The sequence below is a fragment of the Nyctibius grandis genome, chromosome 18 (assembly GCF_013368605.1).
Source record: "Nyctibius grandis isolate bNycGra1 chromosome 18, bNycGra1.pri, whole genome shotgun sequence".
In the NCBI taxonomy this organism is placed as follows: domain Eukaryota; kingdom Metazoa; phylum Chordata; class Aves; order Nyctibiiformes; family Nyctibiidae; genus Nyctibius; species Nyctibius grandis.
In genome coordinates, this window is record NC_090675.1 from 8271546 (window position 1) to 8298481 (window position 26936).

At 49.5% G+C, this 26936-nt stretch overlaps 1 protein-coding gene across 3 annotated transcripts in view; it reads left to right on the forward strand.

Annotated features, from left to right (window-relative positions):
* Positions 1-26008, forward strand: part of RPH3AL (rabphilin 3A like (without C2 domains)) — a 41143-nt gene extending 15135 nt beyond the window's left edge. For 2 of the 3 annotated variants that reach the window (XM_068415557.1, XM_068415558.1), the window contains exons 5-9: positions 493-579; positions 9042-9216; positions 15766-15879; positions 16338-16520; positions 23091-23177. In XM_068415557.1, coding sequence (XP_068271658.1) covers positions 493-579; positions 9042-9216; positions 15766-15879; positions 16338-16520; positions 23091-23125 — 594 coding nt within the window. In that variant the 3' untranslated portion in view covers positions 23126-23177. Of the gene's footprint in view, positions 1-492; positions 580-9041; positions 9217-15765; positions 15880-16337; positions 16521-23090 lie in introns of all 3 variants that reach the window. The other variant, XM_068415559.1, reaches the window with a different exon arrangement.
* Positions 26009-26936: the final 928 nt, after the last annotated feature.

Sequence of the window (26936 nt, forward strand, 5' to 3'; positions counted from 1 at the left end):
ATCGATAGCTGCCGAGTGCGTGCTGAAATGGAGGGGAAGCTGTGGGGTTTAAGACTACATCTGTGAGGGAAGGGAGGAGAGGATTTCCAGTCTTGCATGAATGCTTGTTTTGTACTTGGTTACAGCTGCTTTCCATGCCACAGTGATTGGGTTTTAGGATTTAGAGGAATAAAAAAAAACACTTTAGAAATATGCCTGTGGGTCATGCGGTTTGATGTGCTCTGTCCAATTCTCTTCTCACTCTGCAGTCAAGGACTGTGCTGTGGATTTGCCTTTGTCTCACATCTGTGTAGACCTGAAGCAGCTTCCTGCAATCAGTGGTTCTCCAAGATAAATTAGAAAATTGTGCCATGTTTAGGTTTTTAAGGAAAGCAAAACAGAGCTTTTGGGACAGATGCTTCTCCACCTTCTCTCTCCCAGTGGCTGTATGGCTGTGGGGAGTTGCTAACACCACATTTTTTCTTCTTTTTCTTTCCTCTCTGCTTGTTTCAGAAAGTTTGCACCAAGTGCGGAATAGAAACCTTTGGAGCCCAGAAACGTCCTCTTTGGTTGTGCAAGATCTGCAGTGAACAGAGAGAGGTAAAACGCAACTGTGGAGAGATGGGGTTCAGCAGCGTGCACCTGCCTGCCCCAAGTCTGTGCTGAGTGTGCGAGGGCTCTTCCCTGAGCCTGGGCACTGGGAGGGGAGCGTGGGATGGACTTTGGGGGCCTTGGCTGGAGGCCAGGCAGGCTCAATGAATACACTCAATGGTGACAACTTTGATTTGTGAGGGTGTGGAGGGAAAAAAAACCACACCAGCCCCTGCAGCCTGTGTGGCTTCGTGGAGGTTTTCTAGCTATGGTCATAAAGAGACTGTTACCTTTTGCTGCCATGCCTTTTCCCTTCTAGCTCTGTGGCAAATAAAGTTGGCTAACACTGGTTCTTTAATACAGCTAGAGACATCTATAGCATAGCTGCAATATTTGTCCCTCTAAAAATAACTAGGATTGCAGCTTTTAAGTCTGTTTTCTTCCCTGTCTGCAAAATCCCATAACTTGCCAGTGTGTGAGACTTCTAATGCAGATCTCTAAATTTTTATATCCTTCGTCCTTGACTTTACACTGCAAAAAGTAATGGCCTGCCTCAATTCTTGTCTGCCAGCCAGCATCCACCGGCATCAGGGCTCGCTGCTCTACAGTGAAGTGAAGTCAGTAATTTGTTCTGTGATTACAGAAGGATTTTCACTTCTTCCCATCAATTTATTTGGGGCTTTTGCTTGTGGTCCTTGAACATCAATCCAGTGCAGCTATTACTGACCACTGCAACCAACTGTGAAACCTGGGTGCTCTGCTACATTTCAAAAATTGATTTGGTGAGAGCATTTCTGCAGGTGTTTGGGATGCTGAATTTTTTTTTTATACTAGTTGTGGAAACTTAGCATTGCTTAGGTTTTACATAAGAGGGAAATGTCTGGGTGGGAGTACTTGGAAAGTTCGTGTTCAGGTAAGATGAGGGGTACATGGACACTGCCCGTCTTGAGTCTTGAGCGGTGGTGTGGGTGGGGTAGGCAGAGAGCATTCCAACTCCCTGAATATTGCTAATAATTTGATAAACTGAATCATCCAGATGTTCTGAACTCCAGATGGAGGCCCCAAAACAGAGTGAGGCAGGTCAAGATATTTTCTGTGTTCTCCATGGAGATGGGTGTGGGACTAAAACTGACTTTATTCCTTTTCCTCTTCTTTCTGTATTTTTTCTTATCCCACACTGTATAATTGGTGGTTTTTTTTTTCCTATTTCTTATAAAAATAATGAGGAGCCGTGGTCATGGGACAGAGAAGAATATTAACCTGTCCAGTAAGTGTTATGTGCTGCCAGTGTGTGAGGGTACAGTAACCTTCAGAGCTTGCTCTCTCTGTGAAACCTGAGATACAGCTAAAGTGCTCCCCTAATGAAAATGGATGGAACTTTCCTTATTAGACTAACTAAAAAATAGCCTCATCTTACCTCCCAGCCCTAAGCTTCATATTTATTTTTTTTATTCTCTTTAATGTCGGTTCAGGTCTGTCTCCTTTCTTGTTTGTGGTAGTGCTGGTGATCTGACCAGGAGAAGGTTGGAAGGGTCACAGTGTGGACACGCAGCCAGGCATCAAGTCATACATCCCCTCTATCTTCCTACATGTCTGCTTTTATTTTGGGGGAAGGCAGAGAAGCGTTAAGAATTAGCAGAAGCCTTGAGGCATGTCAGAAAGGGCAAGGAAGTTGAGGCAATATCAGAATAAATGCCTGAAAAGTGCCTTTGATCAGGTCTTCCCTAAGAGTCTGTGTGAAGAAGAGATGAGGCTCTGAGGCCTCAGGCTGATGGCTGGTACTAGCAGAGTCGCTGAAGCTGGTTCAGGTGTCCTGATATTACAGGGCATGCACTAAATTACCAGGTTTCTTTTAATGGCTTGTGTTCACAACCAGTTCCTTATTGCCATCAGTTTCTGTGATCTCAATCTGTTTTACATGGCCATCTGCTCTGAACCAAACCCATTTGGCCATGCTCTTTGCTGAAGGTTATATTTGCTGTCAATGATTGCAGATGGATGTCTGCACTTCGGGATCAGATATCCTCATTTCTGTCTAACCTGCACGGTGAGTAGGTATTGGCCCCGTTTTATTTCCTGGGATCCGGGATCCAAGAGCTTCAGGAATCCACCAAAGCACTTAGGGTTGAGTGATGCAGTAACAAGCTGATACTGCCCTTCTCTCCCCTTCTCAATGCACAGTGTGACTAAGCAAGGTTCTTCTTTAGCACATGCCAACGAAGCACATGCTTAAAGTAGGCTTGTCCCAGGCCACAGAGCTCTGGCAACATGTCACAGCTTGTCAGGCCCCTAAACTTGACCAGCTCTAGTGGGTGAGTGTTTGCTGCTGGTCCAGAGTGGCCTCCCCAGCAGGCGTGATGAGATGTGGTGTTTCCAAGCTAGGTGATTCCCTCCACAGCAGTGCTTTGATCACCCTCTAATTTTCTGAACCACCGCTCAAGCTATTTGGGCGTGATATTTATGAAGCTCTGAACTCTGTTAGTGAGCGACTGTCAGGCATTGAAGTGAGAAAGGGAGGTCATTCGGAAACCTGGATGGACTAAATGATGTTGGCTAGAGTTAATAAGTGTCATCTGGCTGGGACAAGAGCATAGGACTATAATTGTCACCTTTGGCCTCTGCCACACGCTGAGTGAGCACAAAAGTCATGTGACCCACCAGGATGGTGGGGATGGACATTCACGTATACTAGCTAACAGCTAAAGTGGGCAGCACCATTCATACATGCTAAAGCTTTCATCCTTCCATCTTCCATGTTATTATTTGTCCCTGTAGGCTTGACTTAAGCTAGCATAAGTTTAGTGACATGTGGTAGTCATCTCCCCCTTTTGCTGTGTGGACAGAATCTGTGCTGGCTTTAGTTACGATTAAATCATCAGTGTGCCTGGGTGAAAATGAAGACCAAAAGTAAGAAGCTATTGTTTACATCAGTTTTTCAGTTGGAGTCGAATGCTTGATGCCCATAGACCCCTTTGGGAATCCCAGCCTCAGCCAGTCAGAAGTCGTCTTTGCTTTCTGTTTCCTTGAAAACCTCCACTGGGGAGGCTGTGCTGCATAGCAATGAGGAACAAGTTGCTCTGACACTGTCTTATTTCTGGAGAGTAGAGGTGATTAATGGATTCTGCCTGGTGCTTGTGTCCCAATCATCCAAAAGCAAAACAACGGGTTTGGCAGCACTCGAGCTGCCGAGCATGATGTGTACGTGCAGGGTGAGGGCCTCCTAGGAGCCAGAGAGGCACTGGGAGGAAAGTACTGTGTTCTAATGTGGCCAGGACCTGACAGAGCCTGGATGTTCCTACTGGCAAAGAGAACATCCCCAAGGACCAGCAGAAACCCCTGTGTCATAAGTGGAGGAGCTGCGGTGGGCACGTGTACAGCTGGAATGATTCCCTGCTGCCAGGCCTCTGGCAGAGCACGTGAGCTTGGTAACAGCTTGGGCAGCAATGCCCGTGTTGAGTTAGTGGCGTGTGGCTGAAGTCTGCCTGTCACCCCCTGGCCTGAAGGGGAGATGGGACCTGCTGTGTTTTGTCACATCCCTGCCCAGCCGTTTAACTCTCTGCACAGCCTTGTTTTGACTGATACCACCAGGTTCTGCAAAGCACCTTTCTGAGTTACCACTTTATATATATATATTTTTTTTTTTATGTCCATAATTAGCGATGCTATCATCGTAATTAAAATCCTCTTGGAAGCGTTCGTGCGCATTTACATTTGAATTGACACATCCAAAATTGTAGTGATAATGAAAACAGTTTAAGTAGGGTGGGGGGAGATAGCTTTTTTTAAACCCCATTGAATGTGAAAGAAAGTGTCAGCTATCAGGGACCTGTTAAAGTTTTAATTTGCCCCCTCTGCTTCACTTTCCCTTTAATTTCTTCTTCACTAAACAGCGTTTTCATGGCTGGCTGCATTTCTTGGTTTATCACAATAAACCATGCAGAGGAAGAAGATTACTGTGCTGGAGGAACAGAGTTGTCTCCTCCCCTTTTGCCCCCAGGGCTTCCCTTTTCACATACACACTCATACTATTTTGAACATTATAAACCAACATAGCCCAGGGTTATTCCTGCCTGGTGTGATGATTTCTTGGCAAAATACCACACTGATGGAGGGGAGTGTTTATTTTGGGTGACTCTGGATTGAACCGAAGTGATGTGCACCTGTTTGCAATTCAAAGAACTCATCAATAGCCTGCCATATTATTTTGGGGGATGGTAGCAAGTGGTTAGACTCAAAATAGTGTCCTCTAGAATAGAGCCACAAGGAAAAAAAAAGAGGCCTGATTGAGAGGGGAATGATAAATTGTTGAAGGCTGGCAGCCATTGCAGCTTGAGAAGTGTTGGGGTCGGAGGTGCGATAGATTTTGCTATTCCGGAAACAAAGCCCCGAATAGCAATTTCACTGCCTTTTAATTTTCTTCATCCTCAAGTGCTGAATGTGGGAGTTGGCAACAGATTGCTGTAAATAATGTAATTGGAAATCTCTGTGTTACGGAAAAGCAGATGAATGCAAATAACGAAGCTGAAGAGCGCTTGCTCTTTCTCCCTGCCAGTGGTTTGCAGCGTGCCAGAGCCGTGGTGGAGAGCGGGGACAAAGTGAGTGTGTGGGCATGTGCTGCGTGAGGGCAATGGCAACCAAGTCCTCCCAGGGTGGCTGCGTTTGCAGGTGCCTTTCTCTTCATTAAGCGTTGTAGCCCACGAGAACCTGCTCCCCTGCCTTTTGGCTGCTGGGTGATTGAGCCAATAATGTCGGTGTCAGCATGGGAAGAGAAAGGTAGCTGTTTTCTTCTCGCTGCTGCGAAGGAAGGGGGCTGCAGAATGAGAGCAGCTACTGCACGGCAAGCGGGAGGTGGGAGAGCAAAGTGTGGCTTTGCAGCGAAGATCCTTCCTAAATATCCCTGTTTAGGGGAGTTGGGGCTTGGTGAAGTGCACTCTGGGGTGGCTGCAAGTGTGTGTTATGATTCCTTCTGCTGTGATCCCATCCCTTCATCAGCAAGTCCTGATGTTTTCTCTGTTTGGGAGCTTGTTTTAGCACTTGTATGTTCAGAGGAGAAAGAGGAGGGAGAAGTTTGAGCAGTAACATGTGTTTCACCAGGGCCCAGTGCTTCTCCGTTAGGTCCCATTTACAGGCTGCACTTGAATGTGCTGGATAAAAATACACATCTGCTTCCAACTGGCTCATCCTGTAGCTATAATGATGGCTTGATGCAACTTTAATAGGAATATTATAAGGGTTATAAAAGGCATGGAGCTCTCTGGACTTGCCATGGCCATTAAATTGGTTAGAAATAATAAAAAACAGAGTCTGTTGCTAAAGTAGGTCTTCTGCCCTGTGTCCTCCCCCACTTTGCATTAGGGTAGTTCAGGTGTCGGGGGAGGCAGAAGGAGAGGAGCTGGAAGGAGGTCAATAATTAACGTGGATTTTGGTTGTGTTTGGCTGGGCCAGTTTGAACACAGTGGGCCAGGGGCAGCTGCAGCCAGTGAACCATGGTGTGGCTGCTCTGTCCTGAGCCATGTGCTGGGACACCCTGTCCTGATCTGGGATAATGCAGATACAGATCTTTACTCTCCTGTGTCAACCACTTGGAGCTAGGGATGATCAAAAATTGGGTTGTTGCAAGAGACTGGCCATGGCTGGCTGTCCCTCTTTCCAATGACATTCCATCTCCACTCAAACTCAGGCTGCTGTGGGGCAGGATTTCACCTTATGTGCCAACAGGACTGGTGGGAGCAAAACTGTCCCCTCCTTGGAATGAGCAAACTCTTGCTAATAAACAGGAGTTTTATTCTTGAAGCGCTGTTATAGATTTATTAATGTAAAATCAAGCAAGAACTTTGCTGTCGGGGCCACTCTTGTGATCAATGAAATTACCATCAATAACAGTCAGCAACATTGATTTGTTTTGATGCATGGATGCTAAAACTAACCTGGGTGCCCGTGTGCAGAACAGAACGTGAGCTGCAGTCACTTCGGATGGGGCACGCTGCTAACCTGGGGGGAGCAGAGGTACTAAATTAATATAGGGCAGAACATCTTGCTGCAGGTGTTGTAGAGCTGATAGCAAAACAATTTCAGTACTGAGTCATGAGACCAAACTCTATTAGAAGCACTAATTTAAAGTGAATATATATGCATAGAATCAATTTTACACCAGTATTACTACAGCAGAGCTGGCTGCATTGTATCAGCTCTTTCTATAACTGGACTTGCTTTGGGGTAGTGAGAAACCTGGGGGTGACCAGCCTTTTCTTACAGCAATCCTTGCTGTGTCTGATTGGTTTTATGGTGTGCCTAAATTGTAGTTCGCCTGAAGATAATAGGTCTCTTCAGTGCTTCAAATTAAATTACAGATGTTGCAAGGTCTGTTCAGAGAACGACTGTGAGAAAGGGTTGCTTCCTCCTCGGCAGTTTGTGTGGGGAAGCTGCTGTACACGTTGCGTTTCCCGATCCCTGGTTTTGCGGGGACAGCAGAGTGTGTTCCTCCAGGTCTCTGTGCTGGGCTGACGAGTGCTGTTGTACAGGCTGTACCAAACGCTGTGCAGTCCCTACATGCGAGCGGAGGGGACAGAAGGAGCTGTGTCAGCTTGTGCCTCAGCTGGCTGGATCACCGGTTTGGCTGTTCACATGCTGGTGAAGGAGCTGGTAAAGCATCCTGCCTGCCAAGGCCCCCTCTGTAGAAGAAGAACTTGCAGTCTTCTCCCCTTTGGGGAGTTGGGTTCCCAGCTTTTTGCTTGGATGACAGGCTCACCGTCCCGCTGGGCTGTTACCCAGCAGGAAAATGTTGGTGTAATTGCAGGGTGCTCTCTCCTTCTTGTTTCTAGATCCTGCTCTGGTGCCCATGAGCTTCTCTCTTGCACTCTTACAGTAACTGGTGTGTGTGCTGGGTCACAGTGATGCTCTGCTTTCTTCTGCTGGGTGCTCTGCTTTTAAAAAACATACTTGCAGCTTCCCCTCTGGATTCAGATCACCTTCACTTGGCTGTCAAGACCTCAAACACGGAGGTTTCAGCTCTCTGTATTGATGGCTCTGGACTAGGAACCAGGCAACCTGCTGAGCAATCTCCTCCCATCAGTGGTGTCCTGCTTTTTGTGCCTGCATGAGAAGAACTTCTCATGAGTGCCAGGTGTTGTCACTGCCCTCTGCTTTAATTAAGCCATAAATGCAAATTGCAAATGTATTACTGTAATTAGGGATATCTGCATTTGCACCCATTGCCATCATGGTGATACTGTATGCAAAATGCTTTGGGAATTTGGAGTAGAAACTCTGATTATCTCCTTCACTCTGAACAGAAGTGCAAGGTTTCTACCCCCCTGCATGAAATAGAAAATGATATTTTTACTATATTAACTTATTTTTGCCCAGGCTGTCTCATTAGCTCATTATTAGACTGCTGGAAGGCACAAAAGAATTAGGTTTTCAGAGGCCATTTCTCCTTGTCTGAGCTGCCATCCTTTTCCCTTCCTCTGGCTCACAGCAGGCTTTATATTAAATATACTTAATAGAGCTCCTTCATCATAAGCTGCATTAAAACTAAATTGGAGAGTAGAGGGTGTTCTTACAGGAGATATTACAGTTTAGCGCTCGCAGTCCATTTCCTTCTGCAAGTTCAGGTTATTTGAGTGTCGTTCTTCTCATTCTGGGGTTTTCAAGCCGCTCGTTAAATGATCTGGCTTAGCCTGAGTTGCTCTGTGAAAGGAACGCCGATGTTGTGCCGTTCAGGACCGCAGGAGTCAGCGTTTCTGCTGTCCTGGCGTTGCCGCCTGCATCCCCCAGCTGCTGCCAGTCTTTGACTCTCTCAGAAGTAAAGCAACCCAGGCTGGGGGACCTGGCACGGCAGGAGAGACTTGTCAGGGCTTGCTGCCCCTCCAGCCAGTGCGAGGCTTGTGTTACTCTAAGCAGGGCATGTGCTTGGGGCTGTTGCCAACCATGGCACGTGCCTGCTCTCTCCAGGAAGCTTTTATTTTTGTGGATTCCCGATAGGAAAGGAACAGATGCAGGATCTGAGCTGCCTGCAGCTTGGTGCAGGGCAAGGAACTTCATCCCGGTATCCTTGTAGTAAGCCTGGGAACACGTGTTTGACTCAAGCGTGGCATCTGAGAAACATCTCATCTTGACCTGGAGAACGCAAGAAGCAACGTGTTTTGCACAATCACCCTCTGCTCCTCCTTCAGCCTGTGCCTGTTGCTCGTTCAGATTTGTGCTTTTTAGTGGTGGGAGGAGGATGGAGGTGAAGCTGGGTTGACGGGTGTGAGGAGGGATTTGGGATGCTGGGGGAGCTGCACAGCACAGGAGAACCAGTGGGCTCTGTGAGCTGGAAGGTAACGCATGTCTGCAGGCCATGTTTGAGTGGGGTCAAGCTAGCTCACGGGGCGGCTGGGCCGAGCTCGTTGGGGAGCTCGTTTGGTGCTGGTTGTGCTCTCTTGCTGTAAAAGCCCAGGCTGAAGGTGTTGCGTCTCCATCTCCAACAGGTTTGGAAGAGGTCTGGTGCATGGTTCTACAAAGGGCTGCCCAAGTACATCACGCCTTCGAAGAGCAGCAGCAAATCCAGTGAAGTGCCCTCGCAGCCATGGCAAAGCGAGCCAGCCGTGCCGGAGGCAGAGAGCGTTGGGACCAGCAGATCCTTCGCCTGGGCCAGGGGAAGAGGTTGGTTGTCTGCTCCTTGCCCAGGAAACAGGCGGGGAGAGGGGGGGAAGGACCTCTTGCTAGCAGGGTTCAGCTAATAGGGGAGGCTCTCTGTTAAAGGTGAGGGATAGCCAGCAGGACGTGGTGCGTTTCCCATGTGGGCAGTGGTGGGTTTTGTTGGCTGTGGTATGTTTTTCAGGTTTCGCTGTTATTTAAGTGCACGTTGGTGGCCCAGACTAGCCCCTGTCCTCCTGGCCTCCCTGTCCTTCAGTCCACCCCTGCTTTCCTTCATTTTCTGCAGCCCCCACTGTTCTCCTGGGACTGCCAAGGGAGGGATGAGCCGTGAAGCTGCTCCTGCTGAACTGCGTAGCATGTTGCCACTGATGGGCATTGTTGTGAAGCCAAGGCTGGCAAAGTGCTGGTCTCATTCCCTCCCTCCCTGAGCTGCTTGCTCCTTGCTTCTGCTGCCCCACAGAGCACCACTGGGCAGATATCTCAAGTTGCTTTGAGCTGGGTTATAAATGATGCCCCCCAGCATCTCGCTGGGGTCTTCCCAGGGCCTGGAGCAGGTGGGCAGAGATACTCTGCTACAGTCAGTGGGCAGGAGTGAGCTGATGCTGGCTGTGTCCTTTTGTGCCTGACCTTCCTGAGCAGGTGAGACTGGTAAAGGGTGAAGCTCCTTCCCCAGGCCTTGGGGAGGGGGCTGAGGTATGCAGCACAGAGAGCTCAGGGCTGAGTTGTTCTTTAAATGTGTCTTGGAGAAGCTGTTGATTAACTTAGCCCTGTGCAGGGCTGGGGCCAAAGTACTGACAAGCCTGAAGATTTATTAGCTTCAGCACTCACATCCCTGTTCTTTGAGGTAGACCTTGATTGAAGTAGACCGTTGTATCACGTGTGACATCGTGGATCGTGTCAGGTCCCATTCACAGCGCTGCCTTGTAGGACTTTTTCCCCCCCTCCTCTTCTATTTCCCCACCCTGTCATTGCTCGTGTGCCCACTCCAGTGCTGTGCCTAGAGCCAGCTAGGGGGAAACAGCTGCTTGGCATTGAGGAGCTGAGCACTCAGGGTCATTAGCACAGCAGCGGGTGGATGCTGCAGAATTCAAGCTGCTGCTGGTCTGCTTTGATTTCGCTTCATTTCTTTCTGGTGTGGATTAGCAGAACTGTCTGGCCTCTCTCCCCTTCTGTCTTTTGCTATTAGATCCCCTCAGTTGGAGAAGACCTCTTCAGTGTACCAGCAGCGTACATTCTTCCACAGCAAGATAAATCTTATCAGCAGTGCAGGGGGAAATAACCTTTTAATGAAGAGGACTCAGGAGAGTAGAGTTTACAAACCTTCTCTTTGGGCCCCAGCTAGGAAAGCACTCCCAGCTCTCCTGTAACTTTTGTAATTAAAGACAAATTAGATGAACAAGAGATGGTTGTGCTTCCCTCCAGGAGATGCTTGGAAGGAGTTGTCTTAGCAAATGAACTGATTGATGAGATATTTCCTGTTCTCATGATACAGAAAACATTATGAGTCAAATACGTTGAGCCCAGACCTGGCTTGCTTTTTAGTTCAGCTTTTTAGTCGAGTTTTGTTTTGGAAGAAGGTCTGCCCCTAAATACCAGCAGGAGCAGGTGGAGGACAGCAAAGTGGCCTTTGGTAAGCTGTGATGTGGGTGGTGAGCTGCCTTTCTCCTTCTGATTTGATTTTTGGCTGGCTGCTGTGTTATTGGTTGGGTAATATTAATTTATGGTTTTATTTTCAGGTGCTTTCTTTCCTTGTTGCCCTTCTCTGTTAGGCTGCCTGTCCTCTGGACAGCTTTCAATGGGCACTGCGGGCTGTAATTCATCTCTGAAGCTGGGAGCTTGTACATCTCGCCCCTCCATTTAACTCTTTTTCACCTGCCAGTGCTGGGGCTTCTCCTGTTTGTCATCCGAAACCTCTGTGATGCGTAGGGCAGCCGCCTTCCCCCGTGGAGATGGTGTAGCTGTGATACTGCCAGAGTGAATCTGCCACTGAGCCTGGACTGAGCTTTACAAGGCCATGGCTGACAAGGCAGCCTGCCTTACCTCTGCCTGGCTGATAGTGTTTGTCAGCTCACACCTCGTACGCCCTCATCTGAACACGTCCTTGCGGCGCTGAGTAAAGCCCTGTTGCTTGTTTGGCAGGATGTTCTCGAGAACGAGCTCTGGCATTTAACGTGTCTGACTCTGACAGGCTGCTCTCGGTGGGGCTTCCGTTACCTTGGCCAGTGTCTAAACCCGTCATTCCCCTCCCGAGGCGCTGAAGGGACCATCTCTCAGCCATTAAGGGATTCAAATCAGGTAGGACCAGCAGCCTTTCAGCAGGGATGGGGCAAACCTCAAGTGTCCCTTTTCCTCCTCAAAGGAGGGGATCAGTGCCAGGTCCTGGTACCGGCTGCTTCGGCTGCTCCTGCTGCGGGAGGGTGGGAAGGCAGAGGGACCGCAGGAACCTGCCTCTTGGAAGAAAAGCCAAACCCACCAGGAATAAGTTTTATTTTTACACACCCATTATTCCTCTCGTGCTCACTGACACTGGGATTTGCCATTGCCTTTAGTTTTTCTGTAATAAACAAGCAGTTGCCATGGGAACCCTGCTATTAGTTAAGGCACAAATGTATTGTCATGGGGAGAATAGCAGTAATATTTCTTGTGCTGGGGAGGAGCTCTTCTCCATGTGGTGGAATGTGGGTGGGTTTGTGCACTGGGGTCAGGCAGGATGGGGCCGTCAGGGGGTGGGGAGCGATAAGCAGCAGGGCTTTCCTTCCTCTGAACTCTTGAGTTCTGCAGAAAAAAATGTAAAGCAACTGCGTGGAAAAAGAAGTGTGATCCCTGAGCTATTGCACTGTTTGGCTTGAGGGCTGCCTGCTGCTCTGCTCGGGGTCTCCGGTGGTTTCTCCTGTTGCACTGTGCTCCGGTCCTGTTGCCAAGCAATGCAGGGTGCTGGGCTTGGCACTGTCGGAGGCCCAGGAGCAGCAGCTGGGCAGGGGGATGCAGCGGGTTTGTCCGACGTCTGTGTGCTGGAGGCCACATCCCCGAGCGATGGAGCAGAGAGGAGCGTGCTGGGGCACATCAAGCACTTTGCAGGCTATTGAGGGGGTCAGCCAACTTCTCTACACGTTTGGGCAGTGCCAAAGCTGCACGTGGTACTTCTGAAGGGGACAGCAGTTGGGCCTGGTCCCCTCCTCCTGCTTGGAGATGTCCCTGAACTGGGGGCAGTGCTGGGCGTGATCTAGCATGGGACCTGCACTCGGTGAGACACTTGGGTTGTAATAAAGCTCTTCATCTCCGACCCTCCCATCCGCAGTGACAGGGTGCCCGTGCGTGCCCATGTACTTTGTCTGTATTTTTGGCAGCTGCAAGAAGTGCCAAGCTTTGTGTGTGCAGGGACTGATGAGCTCTGCCCTGTGATGGGCAGCGGGAGAGAGCGTGGCCGGCTCTAACCATCACAGGCGCGCCCGTACCAAACGCGTGCATTTAGTATTAGAGCTCAACCCAGCCAAGTGCTCCTTTCCCCTCGGCACTGCCTCCCCACATCCTCTGCTGCTGGGGTTAAGTGCAGCCCGACACCATTCCCTGTGGCTCTCCATGCCACGAGGCTCTGGCACCTCTGCCTCGGAGGTTGAACCATGTGTCAGAGGGATCACGGGCACCGGCAGCAGCTGCGGGGGTTCAGGCCCTCGATGAGTGACCCGTTTCCTGTGGGAATGTTGCTTTTCTTGCAAGTTTTATCTCAGCGTATTTTTTTTTATGGGCTTTTTTTCAGTCATCTGGAGATGGAGAGGGATAAATCTGTTACATTCTCTGAAAGTACAGCTGTCCAACGACTCTTATTGATATATCAGCAGCTGCTGGAACACCAGATTTATGACTTCTGGGCTGTGGAAAGTGCCAGCAGAAGGTCTGGGAGCTTTGGGAGAAAAATTACCTTAAAGGGAAACATTGGTGCAGTGGGTAAAATACATTCTTATTGGCAGCAGAGGAAATGAGAGCAGACAGGGCCACTCCCGTGGTGTGAATGCCTTTGTGTCATTAATATTTTCCCCTTCTTGTGCTGGGTTCTTTCTGAACTGCTGAATGGCAGAAGGGAAGGCAGCTAAAGTCACCTCCACTGATTCACTGGGGCCTTCTCCAAATAAATCCTGACTTCCAGCATTTTTAAAGGATTCATGGAGGAAGGAGCTGTTCTAAAGTGATGGATTTTATGAATCCAAGAGGCCAAAAAAAGGATGATGACCAAGCGGGACAGGAGTGCATTTGCTGAGGGAAGTGAGCAATGGGACGGTCAGAATAATTCTAGGAGCTGAGATTTGGATTTTGTAGCAAAGAGCCTGGCATGTATGGGGTGTTATTAGCAGTATTTATCTGTAGTCCCCCGGGGAGCTTTGGGGAAGTAGGGAAGCTGTCTTTAAGAACAGCAAAGCCCAAAGCCAAACCTTTGCTTTGAGAACTCTTAGCCAGAAGTGCAGCCCCCCTGCTTGTAACGGGGCTTTGCTCTCTGCCTGGCTCAGCCCCACAGCCCCTGGCCCTGCAGGTGGGAAGTCCCATTTCTGATGGTGCCAGGGCTGGCCCCAGGCAGGCTGTGGGCGCAGGAGGAGCCGGTGCCCGGGGAAGGCTGTGCGGGCAGCGAGGAGGGGGCCCGGCAGCCTGCCCTCGGCACAGCGCTTCCCAGCAGCACGGCGTGCGTGGGGAGCTGCCTGCCAGAGAAACCTCAATAACGCTTTGCAATAACAGTGGCAGCCAGCTTTAATATCCTCAGAGATGTTAACTCCAGAAAAAGCGCTATTTTAGGTATTAATATTTTTCTTTTTAATAAAATATTTTGTGTGGTACAGATTGCTGCCTGAGTACAGGAGCGTCTGCAGAGGTCCTTCGCAGAAAGGTTTGACAGCTTGTGCTCGCCTGGGCGAGGGGAGGGATACCCATCCTCCTGCCCTGGGCAGCGTTGAAGGGTTTGTAGCTCTACAAACCACGTGCAGTTAATTTTAGCGCTGATGCAGAGATGAACTGACAGCTCTCTTTGCTACCCCATGGTTGTCACCTTGTACCACTGCACCCACGTCCCTCCTGCGCCCGGTGGCACCGTGAGGCTGGGCACTACGAGTAACAGTGTGGGGACAGAGGGGTTTGTTCAGCAGCAGAACAGGGAACTCATTTCTCATTTACATGTGAGCTTATAAGTACATACTGATGAATAGAAAGAAATAGTTGGGGCTTCCTTTTTCTGCGGTAGAGGCTGTAGGTTGCAGTGTCACCTACTCGACATCCCACATGAGCCAGTATAGTACTTTCCACCAGGAGTTGTGACCCACTGTTTGAAATGGCCTCTGAGCTGCCAGCAGAGCTGGTATCTGCCTTGGTCAGACGGGGAAATGCTGTAGGTGCAGTCCCTCAAACAAAAGACAGCTGTTTTCCCTCTCGGCCCCATCATTTCTGTTCTGAGATCAGGCCATTACAAAAAAAAAAAACAGGAGATGGAAAAACACTTTTCTCGTTTTACCCAGAGCAGCTGGCAGCTGAGTTATCTTTTACACTGGTGTAAGCAGGAGAGGTGCTTGCATAATTGCATGGAAAAGTGGAAACAACCTGGCAATTTGGGAAGTTGTATCTGGCAAAATGAGGCTCCTTCAGCTATTGTGGAAATTATGGAGGGTGGAAAGCAGCAGGATTAGGGCCAGAATTTGGCGGGGGGAAGCAGCCTTGAAATGGGGGAACAGTCTCCTTGAGGAAGAGGAGCAACCCTTGCCTTTTGAGCCTTGGGGGCATAGGAATAATATAGTTCTGGGCAGTGTGCTGATAGGGATGAGTGTCTGCTGGATGGCTGGTGAGCTAATAAGGCTGGTTCTTCGTGTAATCGCCGCAGGGCTTTTTTATTTGATGTGCTCAGTGTTTATCTGCTGTTTTCCTCGTAGATCCTGGAGCCTCCACAGAGGCCCTGCTGCACTTGAAATGTGGCTTGGAGGAAGCCAGCCCCTCTCCCCACATTGCTCAAATGGGGATGTTCTTACAGCGGAGCCGGGACCCGTCCACCTGCAGCTGAGCAGGAGCCAGCCTCGTGCCTAGCCCAGCCCTTAGCATGTTGCTCCTGTGTCAGGGACAGCAAACAGCATGAGGAGGGGGCTCGTTGGCATGCCAGCACAGGGGTCAGCGGGAGCAGAGCCCGGCTGCCAGATCAGGCACACCGCAGGGCACTTGGCTTTGTGGCAGGGAGCTTTGGGCAGCAAAGCATGGCACAGGGGTGATGTGGTCCCCAGGGTCCCAGTCAGGTTTGTGAGAGAAGCACTGGTGGTGTGTGCAGCTGCTTCAGGTGCTGGCACCACTGGAGTGTGTGTGGTGGAGTTATAAATCATCTGCAAAAACTAAAAGCATGTCATGTTTGAGAGGAAGAGGGAACAGCTGTGGGGGAACTGCAGGTAAGGGCTCCTTTTGGAGAGGGAGAACGTGATCAGCGAGTCAGCGTTTGTTCATGTTTTATTTGGATCCATCTGGCACCCTCTCTGGTAAGTGTTATGAACATTGTGAATAACTGTCTCTCTCCTCTCCTCCCCCCGATCTTTTCTGCAGTGGTTTCTAGCGACAGTGAGAGTGACTCGGAGTTCAGTTCCTCCAGCCTGGATGGCAAGCCTTTACCTGCGGGGTCAAAAGGCTCACAAGGCAGAAAGCACCGAGCAGGACTGGGTGAGGAGTTGCTGTTCCTTGTGGCTGGAGGGTGGGAAGTGTAAAGTGCTTCAATGTTTGGCTCTTGGTACCGTGGGTTTGGGCTCAGCCACTTGCCTGCTGGTGCAGCCCACTGGGTTTAGCTGTGCCAGGTGAGGATCCTGTCCTTTCTTACTGCAATAGTAGCAATGGTCAAACTGGTGGTGGGTGGCTTCATTCTCTGCAGCCTTTCAGGGTCTGCCCTTGCAGTTGGGAGCTGCTCCGGGCCACCTGGCAGCACGTCTCAGGCCAGCTCCTCACTCCTGACTCTGTAGCACTGGCATCACCAGTGCTCTTCTAGGAGCGGAGCACGGGAACTGGGGTTTGACCCTGCTCTGAGGGTGCCTGGCTGGGGGCAGGGAGGCTGCTGCTCTCTCAGGCCCAGCATCTGCACCCACATCTCCTTCCCACAGCAGCATCTCTCTGTTGTGTCCCTGCAGCACCCATTGGGGAACCCAGCCAGGCCGTGGGCAGGGCGTTGGGGAGCACCCACTCGCCCACCCTCTCGGGGAGCCGCAGCAGCCTGGGCAGCGAGCAGGGGGCTGCCCTTAGCGCCACGGAGAGCTGCCAGAGCGACCAGCCTGCGGACGGGCGCGACAGCGATGGTGGCAGCAGAGTCCCTGGTAAGCTGAACCTCCTCCCTGGGCAGAACCTCCTTTTGGGGCTGACTTCCCTCGAAGCACAGCTTTCTCAGAGGCACACCTGGTGAAGCTGCGGCCCGGGATCACCTTCCCCTGCTGCTTTTCTCATGGCAGATGCTGTCACAGCATTACAGCTCACTCCTTCCCTCTTCCCCGCGTGCAGAATCTATTCTGCAATATGAGTAATCGTCTGGGGTGGGAGCTGCCTACGCCCACCTCCGAGAGCAGCTGTAGCCTGCGTCTGTCCCCCTGCAAAGCCCTGGAGCTCCTACCTGCCCTGCAGAGGCAGCAGCACAGATTGAGCTTCTACTGAAGCAAAGCAGAAGTCCAGCAGCTTTATGAGACTGAATAAAAATTTTCCTAATGTTAGATGGCTCTTAAAGCCAAGCATGGCTCTTCCCAGAACTCCGCAGTGCAAAAAGAAGACACTTTTTCCCCCTCAACAACCTTGGAACAATTAAGTGACTGTGAGAGCAGAGGCTGCTATCACATCTGATCTGGAGCAGCTGAAAGAGATGCAAATATGTTCTCTCTGCGGTTCCTGCTAATCTATTCAATAACCCCTTAAGTTATCATTTAGCGCCGCTCCCTCCAGAGTGTTCCTGCTGCCCTGTGAACTGCCACTCAGTTTGTTCCTGAGCTTGTTTTGTGCTGTGCGTGCTGAGGTGTAGATTGGATTAGAGAGAGCAGGTTTATCCTTTAGCGCAACACAGAGTCATAGTCCCCCTCCCCACGCTTCCCGCTAGAAATAGCCGGCATAAAATTGTTTCTCTGCTCTTCCCTCCCTTCCCAAGTTTCAGAGATTTGCAGTTTTCTTTAATTTCAGTTTTTGCAAAGCAAATCAGATGAGTGATACTTGTGCTCTGTCCGTCCTCTCTCTGGATTATAGGGCTGCCCCGGACTGGGCGGTTTATTTTAAGCCCCTGTTGGCTGTGGCATTAGGGACGGCTGGTTCCCGTCGTGTGTGGGCTCTGCTGCCTGCCGTTGTGTGGGATCGAAGCGGGTGGTGGTGGATAGTGGGTGTGACCCCTCGGGTGCTACGTGGCCGTGCTGAAGTGTGGATGGGTGCACGGCTGGACGGTGTGTTTGTACAGCCCTTAGCCCCTTGGAGCTTTCCTGCCAGCTGTTTGAGCTAACTGCTGCCTGGCCATGACAATGCAAACAGTGTCTTGCAGGCAGAAAATGCCTTTTTTTCTGCTAAAACACTCATATGCAAAGCTTGGCCCAAGGGGTCGACGCTTTCCAGTGAGATCTCTCCTTGCCAGGCAGGGGAGAGCTAAAAACAACAGGCAGCATGGACATATATTTTTTTAAAAAATGAAAACTACAGTAATCTTGTGAGCCCAGTTAAAATAGTCCCTGAGGTGTAGAGAGAATCCTGCTAAGGAAAAGGTTAAGCCAGGTTGGCTGACTAGAGAATATCTGTAAAGGTGTTTATTATGGCTGGGGTCATTTATTTCCCAGTCTTCCTGCAGAAGGGGTTGCTTTGTTCAGATATGGTGCTTGCAGCAGCGAGTGCCTTGGTAGGAGGGTCCTGCAGCCCCCAGAGCCGGGGCAGGGAGACAGGGAGACAGCAGTGAGTATTTCTGCTCGCGTGTGCGGGGGGAATTAAGCTCGTGGGGGTTGCAGTCGGCAGGCACAGGCTTGGGAACCGATGGAGGGTGGCAGTGGGCAGGGTTCTCTGTGTCACGTCACTTCAGGGAACCAGCCGCCAGCCAAGCATCCTCGTCCCACAGTGTGGGTCATCTTCAGCACTTCAGAGTGGACAGGAGAGAGGGACAGTGGGTTTATTTTCCCTCTGATGTGTTTGGGATGTGGTCTTGCCTCAGTGCAGTTAGTGAGCAGCAGGGGTAAGCATGGTCAGCGTTCATTTACTCCCAGAGCACTTAACGTGCCCAGCTGGAGAGATGTTGCCCCGATGTGACCTGTGCAGCAAACTATTGGCAATCATGATCCATTACCTATGAATTTAGTAATCAGCGTTATGCAGCGATACGACTCATATGGCCTCGTGTTCTGTGCAGCTCTGTAGCAGGTGGTTTGAGCAGGTCAGACACCCCGGAGGCTGCAATACTGAATACCCCCATGCTCTGCCAGCCTGGCAAGAGCAGAAAATAGAAGAGCAAAACTGGCGCTGTAGTCCCTTAGGAGATGTCCTGCTGTCCGGAGGGGTTCACGTGCTCTGGGATGCTGGAGGTCTGGAGCATGCACATGCTGGGAGCCTTGGGGCAGGTGGCAGTCCCTCTGCCCCTCTTTATTTAGATCAGACCTTCATCTGTCTGTGAGGGGCTTTAACGATGGGTCCTTCTGGATGCCACTGTTTGTCAAAAAGCAGAGGCTGCTCCTGCTGTTCATCTCTTTAGAGAGTGGTGGAGGTGATGGGTGCTGTGTGTCGAGACTGGCAAAACTCTTTGCTGCATCTCCCCGCCTGGGAGACAGTCCCTGTGCTCTGCTCTGACCCAAAAGCAGAGCAAGGGGCAAAGGTCTTGTCTCATTTAAATTGCTGATCCTTAGCTGCAGAATTAGGATGTTAAAGGGAGATTTTGCTACAGCTTTTCTGAGAGGCTCTGCAACTTTATAACACGGTGTTGGGAGCAATTTTTGTTTCATATTAGCACCTCAGGTGTTGTTCTACCGGTGACTTTCTTTTTGCTTCTTTTTCTCACCTCTGCTCTCATTCTACTCTTGAGTGTGACTTTGCAGAACACTTTAGCATCCTTAAATCCCAGGCCACAGCCAGAACAGGGAATTAGGGAGTGGTGCTGCAAATGCAACTGCTCTCATAGTCCTTAGCTCTTTAAGCCCGAAGGCCAAGACGACAGCATGGTCGCGCGGCCAAGGGAAAACAAGGAGCTATTAAGAAGAGTTTGTAGGTTTCCAGTGTGTTGCTCCGGCTGGGGTTTGGTGAGGCAGATAATGAAGCCTGGGGTTTGTCATAAAGTGACTCATTGTCAGAGCTGCATTGGGATTTAGGCAACCTCAGCCCATGAGCCAAAGTTGCAGAAGAGAGTGGTGAGTTGAGACGCTGCCAATTTAATTTTTTTTTTTTTTACCACCTGCATTCAAACCCTTTCAAAAGCATCGTTTTCTGAGGGCCTGGTGTTGCTTCTTCTTCTGAAGCTCCGGTTCCTGGAGGTACCCGCTCTGACATGATAGCTGTTCAGAGGAAGGTCATGCGCTGGTTTTCTTGGAGAATGTTTTATCCTAAAGAGAATGAAATTTGCACACAGGAAAGCAGCACAATCTTTCTTTTTCCCCTTACTTGCTCCCAGCTAGGGGGGTGACTCACCTGGTTCTGGCTGTACAACTGATAGGTTAAGAGGTGCCTCAGTTACAAAAAGAGCAAAATCCTCACTATTGTTAAGTATGACATTTTTATTAAAGAAAGGGAATGTTAAACAGAATTAAACAAAGAAATCATCAATATCATACAGTGGTTTGCATTAGACCATGGAGAGCTTTTAATGGAGATAACATCTTTGAGCTTGGACCTGGCTGCTGCAGGGGGTAAATTAAGAGCAAAAGGCATTTCTTCTCAGAGCAGTAGCAAGTTCTGCTTTGATGGGTCCCAGTTAATGGGGTCCTCAGTGTCTCCTGAGGAATGGGTCAACCCTGTTTGATATTCTGTGGGTCACCTGAACAGCTTGCTGGTAGTGAGCGAGCTTGGCGCGGGCTGTGGGGCTGGAGAAGGCTCTAATTTGTGCTTAAAAAAAGGAGGTTTGAGAAGCAGCCACAAGATAAGCTAATGAATGAGTAGCATACGCCTGAGTGCAAATCACAGTCTTCCCGTCTCTGCTTGTTTGCCAATGTGTTGTCTAAATCATTAATACTTAAAGAGTGGTACAGCAGCTGGCAGTTAAACAGAGCCACGTTAAACAGTGGTGTTGCCGAGTCTGGGAGCTGAGGCGATAATGGCAGCGCCTGGTGGGGTATGAGAAATGTTGTGGCTTGCAATCGCAGGGTGAGACCGGCTGGAAGGAGCTCCAGAGGTCAGCAGGTCCAGCCTGGCCCCTTCTCCCAGGGTGCTGAAGCTGCAGCTTCTGGATACCTCTCTTTGGCTGCTTGCTTTGTAGCTGTCATGCTGGGAGAGGCTGAGCAGAGCTGAGAAAAGGGCCTGGTGCTGAGAGAGATGGGCAGGAAATGCTGCTTCCAGCTCTCTTAATTTGGGGAGATTTATGCCCTGTCTTTCAGGAATTGACTGGATTTCGAAATGAGGTGGTGTCACTCTCTCCGTGGCTCAGTGCCTCCCCAGCTGGGGTAGGCATCAACTTTTGCTCATAAATATGCAAGCTGTTAATACATGAGACAGGCAGAGCCATTCTGCTTTATTTTTGTGGCAGGAAATTCTCAGGGCATCTTTGAAGTTAAAGCATTAACTTCTTTTTTTCCTTCCCTTCTGTTTCTCAGATGTCTGTTTTGTTCCCTCAGGGATGATGAGGAGGTAACATTTTGCTTCAGTGGGTCTAACTACTCCATTCCATGTAGGAAAAAAAATTGTCCTATCAGTAATTAGACTCCAAATGGGATAGTAATTTCTTTAATGACTTTCTTCATGGAGTCTTTGGGGAGGTGACTTTTTGTTTTCCTGCGCTTGGTGAGAAAGTTTCTTAAATGTTTTCAGACCGCTCACTGCCTCGTCCATGTGAGCTACAGTCTCAGTGTAGTCTCCAAGGGCTGGCATCGCAGCAGGGCAGAATACGTGGGCAACCACACAAGGGAGCCGTGCTCACAACCCTTGCTCTTCCTCCCTCTGCCATCGCCCACTGCCTGCACTGAGGGCACAGGGTAGGAAGGAAAGGGGGGTCAGATGTGGAGGAGAGACCCTCACCCACACCCAGGCTCTCCCCTCCAAGCCTCTGCCTCCCGCACTGGCTGCCTCGTCAATCTTTGGGCCCAGCTGCTTGTGCCCCCCTTTGCTCAAAGCTTGCTGCCAGCGCCGCAGAATTGAGTTTTCCTGCTGCCAAGGAGGAGGAGTTTGTCCCCCTTCCACAAAGTGAAAAAATTGAATTGTGCCTTCATGGCTGAGAAGCTTTGAGCTGTCTCTGCCTCCGTGTATTGGTACTGCAGAGCACCGAATGGTCCTGCTGTATTTATAAATAAAACATGTCTTCAGGTAGTGACAGCGTTAGGAAGAGATTCAAGGTTTGCATTCTGTATAGAATGCATTTGTAAATATGGACCTCAGAAGAGGCATATGCACCCTTCCATGTTTTAAGGAATTAAAATATTTTTGTCCTCAAGTGGTAGAACGAAAACATTTTCAGCCTTTTTTGAGTCTGCCTTGAAGTTAAGTGAATAAAGGCTCAAGTACCTAAAAAATAAATTACTTTCACTATTTCTGTAATTCTTTATGGAGTTTTAAATTGAAGACTCTTTCCTCGAAAATAGAGGAATGACAAAGACTCATTCTCTTGCCTCTTTCACTCAATATATCTGGAAACAAGTCTGCTGCTGAAGATGAAACTCCTATTTTTGTGCCTTCTTTCACAGCGCAGAGGTCTTTGATCAAACAGCCTGTCCGGCCTCCTGCCCCCACGTCCTTAGACTTATTCTCTGCCCTTTGCCATACGTTTACTTCCAACTTCCTATTCAGCGTTTTGCACAAAGCACCGAGGGCAATAGTTGACGTAATCTTTCAAAACAAAGCATAAAGGAAAGAGCATGGGAAGTCAGTAATATAGAAGTTAAAAGTCTGGATTTTGGAGTCTTTGTAAACACATTGAGAGGTTTTATGGCTCGGGAGGTTATCTTTCAGCTGGGACGTTGGCCAGGAGCTGGTGGGAGGAATTTGCAGTACTCCCCATGCCTTGAACATTTCCATGAATGCAGTGACTGGAAACATCTCCTGTCCTTTCTCCAGGAGTCAACGTAATTTGTGTGCCCTTCAGTTCAGAGAAGGGGGAGAGAAGTTAGTACTGGCCCACTGCTGCCTTCGAGCACTCCGCATTGCCAGCCCCACGTTTCACCCTGTGCACTGGAAGCAGCGTGTCCCAGCAGACCCTGAGTTTCGCCAGGGGCTGCTGAAGTGATCAGCTCAGGTTGGTGTAGTCAGCGTGAGCCAGAGTGCCTTCTGCAGCAGAGCATTGCTGTCCTGCGCCCATCCCCAGCCACGGGCAAGGGCTCTGTTCTGCCATGGCTCCTGTCCCCAGCCCAGGCACAGGGAGGGCAGGAGGGTCACGTGGAGGACCTGCTCTGTGGCACCTGGATGCAGTCACCTGGTTTGGAAACCTCTGAGAGCTGAGGCTTGGCTTTCTGTCTGACTTGGCTCTTTGAGGGAAGCATCTGCCAGAGGACAAGTTCTAGCAGTACAGCTTCTTCTTTCTCCTTCTTTCCTCATTTCTTTCCCCTGTCTTTTCTTTCTTTAATAAAGTTTAATGGGCCCTGACTGCTGACAGAGTGTGGAGTAATGATGCACAGACGTTCTCTTCATTATTATTTTTAGGAAGCTCTTAAAAAGGCACTGAGCGTATAAAAGCAATGTAAAATAACTTTGTCAAGTCTCTCCCCTTCACTCGTTTCCAAACAAAACTTTTGTCTTTCTATATTTTGAAGGCAAACGGTACATCCGCACCAGGACGCGATGCTGACGGAGGTGAAGATGGAGCTGCTTTGCCTGGATCCAACACTCGCCCCTTGCCCACTCCTGCAGACCTCACTCCAGACAATGACTGCTGCCGGTGGTGACTTTATGATGCTGGCTTCTGCACAGGCATTAGCAACATGATGGCACCTGGGAAAGCGCCTGCCTGTCCTCCCTGCCTCACTGGTTTGGTCTGGTTTCCTCTTCTGCTGACTGACATGCACTTTGGGGTGCTGCTCGGAGAGGGGTGCCGTGCTGTGTGGTGCTGCTGTGGGGTCCAGACCCATGTTTGTTGAAAGGGGCATGGAAAGTGCTCACCAGAGCTGCAGAAATGTGCGCTGCCCCTACGGTTCCTGGCTTGCCAAGCCCAGCCCTGGGTTCAGCTCCTGACCTTGCAGTCCTGGCTTTGTAGTCTTCAGGAGAAAGGGACATTCACCTCTGTGCCCCTGAAATGGGTGTGAGGAGACCACAGCCCTTCTACTGCTTCTTAGCCTGGGTGTGAATTTCCCTCTGTGAACCCCAAGGGTGAGACCGGGGCTCCGATTTGCACTTGGCTCCCATGGGCCCAGGGCGTCACCCCTTGTATTTCTTGTCATCGTTGTTCTGGTTTGAGTTGGTAGGAGTTTGATGGGGCTGAATCAGCTGGTGAAGTTGTGCTCCTGTTCAGTTCCGTGGAGGTCTGTCTCTGTGATAGGGCTGGCTGCTCAGGGAGACACTTCAGTTAGTAAAGAAACACTGGGAGAAGTTTGCTGGGAACTTTTCAGTCCTCCTGGCTGTGCACTGGCCCGTGTGTCCTGTGGCGAGGGTGATGCTTTGGCAGTGGGGTCATGGGTAGTGTGTGTGTGCTGCAGCTCCTGGTGGGAGAATGCCCACTGCCCCACGGCCCAGCTGGCTGCCTTTTCATACCCAAATCAGCTAAAAGCTTGCAAACTACTTTATCTTGTTAAGCTCTGCAGATTCTCCTCCCACATGCACATCTTCTTAGCTCTTGCATGAGCAGGGGCCTTTGTTTTACCTTTTTCCTGCAAGTCTTGAGCATCTGGCTGACTGTGACGGTGTCATCATGAGTCAGGCTGCAGAAAGCTGCGTGCCCCAGTCCTGCTTATTCTCTGGGATGGACAATTTCCCTCCAAGGCCTGACAGATGAGAAAAATCAAATTACCTGACGTCTCTAGAGCAATTATATCTTTGAAGGCCTGAACAAAACCCATATTAGGCAAGTAGGAGTCTATGGATTTTTATTAAATGCTTTGGGTCTGACCCGTCTTTTGCTGAAGAAACAAAGGATTCCAGAAAGTTCCCTCTGAAATCATGGATTTAAAGGTAATTTGTGCCTGTTGATGTCAGCCTTTTCCCTTGGTTATTACTCTCTGTTCTGTTCTCCTTTGCTGCTGGGTGCTGTGTGCGCATGTAGTATATGCTCTTACAAATGGCTGCAGTATGAAGATAAATGAGATTGGGTGCTGGAACACTCTACCAGGAGATCAGAAATCAATCCTTGACTTGCTTTCTAAATGAACATGGTCCAACAGAGGACCGTTCCTCACTGCTGTTCCAGCTAGGGCACTATGGCAGGTTGCTGGGAAAATCCTTCCAGCTCTTCCTCCATGATTTGTTTCTGCCCTTGAAAAATGAAAACAAAACCCTTGGGATGCTGTGGGCTCTTTGAGGTGGCATAAAGAGAAACCACTGCACGTGGGCTTCACAATATAGGTGTTGAAGAGAGCAAGGGATGAGGTTGTTCTCCACTGAGGGAGGCTTTATGTCGTGGTCTGTGGTGTTTAAACTTGGCCATTGAGACTCAACCAGCTGCATCTCTGAAAGGATTAATGCCAAAATTATTCGCTGTTTCTGAAAAAGTAGATCCAGAAGTCAGCTTTTGCTGAAACGCCGGTATGATTTCAGAGCTGAAGTCATGCTGGCTCTTCTGAGAGCTGTAGGGTCTTCAATTTCAAAAGTGTTTTGCCACCAAAAAAGTCCTGTCTTGCCTTGGAGCTGTTGACAGTCCTGCTGAGGCTGTCTTGCTCACGCTGTCATTACTGCAGTGCCTCAGACAGCCTGGCCTGCCAGCCTAAGTTAATTCTTTAGAAGGAGAAGGAAAAATAAGCTTAAAAATTGTCTGTTTTCTTTAAACCTGTTAACTTGCTCATCAAAAACTCTACACTGAGTTGGAAAAAGTTTTTAAAATTGAGCATGTCATTTCTTACCCTTCTTGTGCTTCATTCCTGGGCAGTGCAGGCAGGTCAGTGGTGTTTTCATCCGCGCCCTTGCTTCGTAGGGCTGTTTATCATACCGTGGGTTGCCAGCTCTGCACAGGAACCTGGTAATCCTTGCTGGCTTACTGTGCCGCTTTGAGGCATGAGTTTGATTTTTAACTGAGGCTACGTTTTATAAAACATGCTCAGAGATAAATTTGGGACTGCTCTTGTACCAGTGAGACTGGAAACCTTTCTTTCCTACCTCTGTATTTTACCTCCATGGAGTAATTCCACCTGATGTTGAACCAGAACCATTCAGTCATCTATGGAAAGACTCCTCTTGCGTCGAGGGAAGGATCTAGCCCAGGAGAACGTGATCTCCCACATATGAATGTGATAGAGGAACATCTACAGCTCTGTGCACATATTTTTCTCTTAAAGACCACTTTTCTTTTTGTTGCGTCTCTCTTGGTTGTGTTTTGTAGCTTTGGTTGGAATATGATTGGAAACCTGTACCAGTTGACTGCCTTTTTCATTGGCTTAAGGTGGGCAAGAAGGACTCAGTGAATAGTGCTCAGTCTGCTCTGGTCGTTTGTGTTTCTTTTATTATTTTGTTGTTCTCATCTCCATCCCTTACAACTTTTATGTAGTGTTTTACTACTGGAAACAATAAAGCTTTGGCTCAGTAACAACTGCTTGCCATTCTTGAAACAGTAAAAAGTTTTTTTCCATTCCCAGGTTGCAGATACTCTCCAAATCCTTGGACTGGCTCCAGCGAGGAAGGAAAATAACCCAGCTGGTGGAATGGTGATTCACACGGCTGGAGCGTAATTCAGTTCTGCACTTGAAAGTTGTCTTTTGTCTTGCCCCTCCTTGGTACCTTGTGCTGGCGATGGCGGGGGGCACAGGTCTGCTCCTCAGCCCCTCCGTGGGAGGTTTTCCATGTTGTAACCACTAAGCATAAAGCAGCACCACTTGTCATTGTCAAGTACTTTCCCTGCAGCCTCCCCAGGTTTGTCACTTGCCCCAGTTTGACAATTGGGGTCCATTTGGCTTTGCCTACAGAGAAGCATCTCCGCATTGTTCGCCAAGCGCGTGCAGCCCTGGCTGCTCTGCGTTCCCTTCCACTCAGCGTTCAGCTTCAAGGTTTCAAATGGCTTTTTAATCTGTTTTTGCTTTTCCCGGTTTAAAAGCGTGTCGATAATTGCTGTTGGGATTGTTTTGCTGGGGAGCTGCCATTAGTGCAAGGATAGAGCATGTCAAGGACTAACCACCTTTTATGTTGTTCCTTCCCCGCTCCGCTTGCCATGACAACAACCAGTATATGGGCAAGTTGACTGCGGGATCTCTCTGAGTCAAAAACCCCGGCCATGAATTGCCAAGTTTCCATGTTTGCTTTTTACAGCTGTAGTTTGAGGGGAAAGGGGATGTTTTCTCTGGGGGAACCACGCATGGTGGTTCAACGTAGCTGAAGCAAATGGGCTACCAGCTGGTGTTTAGACAATGTGTTTCTGGCCATTACTGAAACGGACAGCACAACCCCTGGACTATGAGCTGGAGTTCTTGGGCAGTGACACAAACTGGTCGATAATCTCTGCAGATGGCTGAAGTTTATTTGTA